This window comes from Vombatus ursinus, unplaced genomic scaffold, assembly GCF_900497805.2.
Source record: "Vombatus ursinus unplaced genomic scaffold, bare-nosed wombat genome assembly UNPS02014825.1, whole genome shotgun sequence".
Taxonomy (NCBI): Eukaryota; Metazoa; Chordata; class Mammalia; order Diprotodontia; family Vombatidae; genus Vombatus; species Vombatus ursinus.
In genome coordinates this window covers 4,053,830-4,059,581 of record NW_020954603.1, presented here as the reverse complement: position 1 = coordinate 4,059,581, position 5,752 = coordinate 4,053,830, and the positions used below count along the sequence as shown (strand labels likewise).

The 5,752-nt window shown below is 47.7% G+C and overlaps 1 protein-coding gene across 4 annotated transcripts in view; it reads right to left on the bottom strand.

Moving 5' to 3' along the window:
• ELAVL4 (ELAV like RNA binding protein 4) overlaps window positions 1–5,011 on the bottom strand; it is a 72,714-nt gene extending 67,703 nt beyond the window's left edge. Inside the window, exons 1-2 of one of the 4 annotated variants that reach the window (XM_027838095.1) lie at window positions 5,003–5,011; window positions 973–1,213 (exon numbers count right to left, since the gene is read on the bottom strand). In XM_027838095.1, coding sequence (XP_027693896.1) covers window positions 973–1,213; window positions 5,003–5,011 — 250 coding nt within the window. Of the gene's footprint in view, window positions 1–972; window positions 1,214–5,002 lie in introns of those variants that run through there. The other 3 variants (XM_027838097.1, XM_027838096.1, XM_027838094.1) reach the window with 3 other exon arrangements.
• Window positions 5,012–5,752: the final 741 nt, after the last annotated feature.

The window sequence follows — 5,752 nt, the reverse complement described above, 5'->3', positions numbered from 1 at the left end:
GTGTGTGTGTGTGTGTGTGTGTGTGTGTGTGTGTGTGTGTGTGTGTGAGAGAGAGTCTTGCCCAGGGTGATGCAGCCAGCATCTGTCAGACACAGATAAACCCAGGCTTTCTTGGCTCCTAAGCCTTCTCTCTAACTACTATAAAACATACACAAGACAAACACAAGGTCATTACTGAGGGGTGGGGAGCGCCAGTAACTAAAGGGGATGAAGAAAGGTCTTGTGGGAAGTGGTCGCTGCGGTGAAATCTTGAAGGCAGCTGGGTTTTCTGAGGTGGGAGGGGAAGGAGCACTTTCCAGACTTGGGGGACAGTCTATGCGAGGAAAGAAGTGTCAAGGAGTGGATAAGAAGACCGGTCCCTTAAGAGCCAACTGATTAAGCTCTGAGTGTCAGTTTCCTCATCTATAAAATGGGGATAAGATGGTTTCCTACCTTCCAGGACCCTTGTGAGGAACTTTGTAAACATTAAAGCATTCTGTTTTAATAAATTATTAATAATAGTATATAATTTAAAATAATAATCATTATAATGTTATTGTTATTAGCCCCCTGTCCCCCTATCACAGCAGGGCCACCCAGGTCTGGCACAACTATACAGACCTAATAGGGGAAAGGGCCCTTCCCATGGGGAGCAGAGGAAGGCTGAGTAACCATCCGCCCAAGCTTTCCCTAAAGGAGCTCCCCATGCCAACATCTGGGAACGAAGAAGGGAAGAGAAGGCCAAGAGCAAAGAGATGAGAACTGATGAAACCTCAGGGACACTTGGTCAGAGGCATAAGCCAGCTCAATGGCCCCAGACTGACCCAAGCATAGACCTGTGGACCATTCCAGCCCAGAAAGTCGCCGTGTGGTCTGAGGGCCATGCAGCGAGGTCTGTGTGCGAGGGGACATTCAAGGAAGCACGGGGAGGGGGGCCCGGCTGGAGATGACAGCCCCTCAGTGGTCGGTCCAGGAGGCGGGAGGGGCACGTACCTGTGATCTTGTCACGCACAAGCTTGCAGGACTCAATCTCCCCGATGCTGCCGAAGAGGCTCCGGAACTCCTCCTGGGTCATGTTCTGGGGCAGGTAGTTGACGATGAGGTTGGTCTTGCTGTCGTCCGTGGTGGCCCCGGTCTGCATGGGCGAAGGGCAGTTTCGACTATTGCTGGACGGTCCGTTGGTCGTGTTGGATGTAGGGCCGTTTGATACCTGAGGCTCCATGGTGCTAATTATCTAAACGAAAAATCAAAGAGGAAAAAATAAGCTTGCCACCTTGCAAAAGCAGCATCAAACTCTCTTTGAGGAGTTTTGGGGTTTTTAGAGAGAAATCCATCCACTGATAAGCGCTTGTTAAGTACCCATCACACATCTGGGAGGACACGGCCACATGCAAGTGTACGCACACACATACACATACACATACGCACAAAATGCCAATTTGGGACCTTTTTTTTTTTGAACTGTAATATTCAATTCCACGTGTTTGTTTTAGGCCTGTGTGGAGACTCGGAACAGAGAACACAGAGAGAAACGCAAGGGGAAGAGCTCTTGTTATTTTTTTAATGAAAAGCTAATTCCTGTTTTCATTACACAATCACCTGCAGAAATGTACATTTAAGCCACACCAAATTATAATTAAGACATAAAGTAATAACCATGATTAAAATTATAGTTCTATTAAAGCTGGGGGGGATCCCCCTCCACACACACACACACACACACACACACTTGTGCCAGCCAGATCAGACTTGGTACCTTTTCATTAGATGTTTCATAAAGAAAGAAGACAGGGAGTGAACAGGCACCATTCTGTATGGATACATTTGAGAATCCGAGCGATGCTCAGAAGCCCCACTCCCAAAATCATAGTGGGAGGGATGATGCGAGCAGCTGCAAAGGACCATTGGACAACTTCTCCAACACAGTCTCCCTGGCATTTCTGTACCCACAAGGACAATGAGATTATGATCATAGGAAATAATGGCATCGTCATTATTCTCATTGCCCTTTTTCCATGTCTTCATGTGGTTTCTAATGGAAACGCTGCTGGGGCAAGTAGCTTTCCTATTATTCTTTTTTATTTAGTTATTTCTGGACGATATCACTATGAATGAATGAAAAAGCATCTATTAAGCACTTACGATGTACAAAGCCCCATGCTAAGTACTGAGTATACAAACAGAAGTCAGACAGTCCCTGGGACACAAGACAAATGGGGGGTGGCTTCAGCTGCAAGTCAGATGGAAAAGGTCTGCTGGTCCTTAGGGTGCAGCAGCCAAGGAAGACGGTCATGCCTTCTCTTAAAGTCATTACCACTGATGAAATCCTATCTGCTTCCATTGTGATAATGACTGTTATCATCTTTAACATTTCCTTTATACAAGAGCCCTGCGAATAAAAAAACAAAACAAAACAACTCTTTGTTTACTTACCACTACCCTGTGAAATCAAGATCCTCAGGGTGTTTTACAAATGAGGAAACTGAGGTTCGGAGAGAACTCCTAAGATCAGAAGACTACATCACCACAAAACAAAAAAATTCTCTCCTGGTCTCATCCTGGGTTCAGGTCAGTCCTCACCCTAAAAATGGACTTCGACTGAACACAAAGTGCCTCGTAGTAACTGTGAATGGTGGTCACAGCATGAAGAGGAACAGCAGAAAGCTCCAAGAGCATCCCATCGGACTCCTCCTTCCTCCGAGCAATACTAATAATGGTGGTGATGATAGTAATGAAGAGAGAACCATAAGATAATAACAATAATTCACCCTGGCGCAGCCGTGCAGAGTTGACAAAGCACCGAGGGAGGCAGGCAATGCAGACGGGTCAGAAATTAGACCAGTCTTATGGAGGAGGAGACAGACATTCAGAGGGGGCAAGTCACTTCCCCAAGGTCACACAGCTAGCTACCACAAAGCCAGGGAGACACATCAGGTCTTAGTTCAGAGCTCTTTCCGCTGTAATTAGACTCAACTGAATTTAAAGCCAACAAGTATTTACAAAATAATATCAATTTTAAATAAAACAATATCAAACATAAAATCTCCACCATCCCCCTAAATAAGGCTTAACTCTACCTCACATCTGGTCCAATGCTTCCCAAGTGCTTTGGGACCACTGGAGGGTCTCACAAACTGTTGTGAAAGGGAGGGTAAACACCTCGGTCTCTTCTATTTCTGGTTAAAACACACTTCTAAAAAGCTGTGATCAGATGTATATCTTCCTCCCTACTATTTTTCTATATTAAAACAGTTTTCTCTCCAGAGGCCCAGAGAGCAGACGCCCCAGTTAGGAAAGGACAGCACATCCCAGCCAGAGGCTGGTCCTCCAGATGTGAGGCATGTAAGGACAAAGACGTAATTAACTCAAAGGTGTTAGCATCAAACAAAGACAGTGGTCCTTTTCCACCTCTATCAATTAGCGCGATGTACTAAGAAAAATGTACATAGGAAGCGTAGAATTAGGTTCTCAGATGTAAAGGGAGGGTGCTGGGGGGTCTCGGTTCTCTTGAGCTTCATTTGAAAGGCCTACTCCTGCAGTTGCCGGGGGATGAGGCGGCCTGCCACGGCTCCATCTGCTCGCCGCACTCGCCAGGCAGACCCTCTTTTTGTGTCAGGGACCCAACTCTCCCGCTTCCTGAAAACAGCTCTTCAGGGCTTCTCCAGATCCTGGATGCTCCCTTTGGAAGGGACCACAGGGACCACGCAGGACAACCCACACCTAAGCTGGTCAGGGCCCTGGTGCCTTCTCTGACACGCAGACGAAGGTGCAGCTGACCTTGGGGAGGAGACGTGCTCTGAACTGTCCCAGCAGAAGCCAGGGTGATCCATTTACCAGACAGAGCCCAGGTGGTGGTCACAAGCTAGTTAGTTACCTCCCGTCCGTGGCCACAGACAGCTAGCTTCCCTGATGTCGGCAGTCTTGGCAAACGTGCTGCTGGTCACGAGGGGCGGCTGGCTGAGCGGTGAAAATCCTCCTCCGACACAGGGAAAACAACACGAACCATATGCCCAGCTTGTCAATGGTATGCCTGAAGAGTCACCTTCAGTCTCCACTCCCTCTGATACCCCATGCCTGGGGGTCCATGGCCGAGCTGGAAGCTCCAGGGTATGGCCACAAAACAGAGGAGGATGCTGAGGGACAGTGGAAAGAGCCCAGGCTAGGGAGTCGGAGGACCTGAGTTCAAATCTCACCTCTGAGGCTTACCACCACTTCTCTGACCTCAGTTTCTACATCTACAAAATGAAGGGGTTGGACTACAACGTTTCTAAGGTCCCTTCTATCTCCTCTTCTATGATGCAGGGAAATTCCAAGAAAACCCAAAAAGTATGCCATCCTTCCTTCAAGAAAGTGACCACAAAGACAGATGCACACAGGGTAAATCTCCAGCTATCTGGGACTCCTGAATCTGTGGGACTTTAGGCAAGTCATTTCCCTTCTCTGGGCCTCAGCTTCCCCCTTGGGTTGGATGAGATGGCCTCTTTCAGCTCTAGACCTATGAGCCTGAGAGACCCCGAGTTTCGCACATGAGGAATAAGGCAGAGAGAAGTCACAGAGAGCCACGTCTGCAGACTCACAGTCAGGGCCTGCCAAGAGAGGCCTAATGGGTTGTCCCAGACTATTAGACTCTTTTTAGTCTGTGGCTCTCACCTACTTACGTGACTTTGGGCATCTCATTTCATATCTCAGGGTCTGTCCTCTCCTCTGTCACTTTAAGAAATGGGTTCCTTCCCTTGTTGTTCTAAGTACTATGATCACAGTGCTTGCTACACCACAGTAAGCACTTAAGCAATGCTAGTTGACTATTGGACTGATTGATTCTATCACACACACACACACACACACACACATATACACACATACACACACACACACATACACACACACACATACACACACACACACACACACACACACACACACTGCCAGTAATAACTTTCCCCTACTGTCAGCCTTGCTGGACTTGAGATAATCAGAGGCCTACGTTGCTTTCTTGCCGGCAGTCTGTTCTAAATAGATAAACTTGCTGCATACTCAATCCGAAACACGGAGTCACTACCCCAGGTTTCCATGGTATCACAACATCTCAGGGCTAAGAGGGAAATCAGAAACTTCCTTGTCCTTCCTCTAAATGTTGTGTGTAGTCCCTCCACCTCTCCCCAAATTGAGCAGAGAAGGTCTTTGAGAGCAAGGACCGTTTCTGTTTCTCCTCTGTAGCCCAGTGCCAGGTACAGTGGCTGACCCAGAGTAGCACTGAATCAAGACTTGTTGATTGACTGATTGACTCTCTCACCCTACCAAGCACCTACTTTGAATAATAGTTTGCATTTATATCATGCTTGAAAAGCATGTTACACATGGCATCTCATCTAACTCAACTTTTCTTTCCAATCTTACAAAGAGTGAAGAAGGAAAATCTCCCGAGAGAGGAAAAGAAGTGGGAAGTCAGGGCAGGGAGAAGAGAGACAGACAGCATCGCAATCTGTTTGTTTCTGTGAGGAGCTGAGACTGAGCTATCTCCATCATTTGCTTCTTCTCTGTGGAGTCCATGTCGCCTGAGGTTGCCCAGGGCAGCTCCAGGTCAAGGGGCAAAGGAAGGACAAAGACATCGAGGAAGAGATGGTAGCAGGGCCTTCTCCCCCTACCTTCAGCTCCCTCTCTCTTCCCAGCGTTGCCAGAAAACCAAGGCTGGTTTTCAGTTCCTGTCTGCTGGTCTGCCCTTGAGACAAGGTCATTGGGGGAGAGGAAAGAAGGAAGGGTTCCCGAGCCTGAA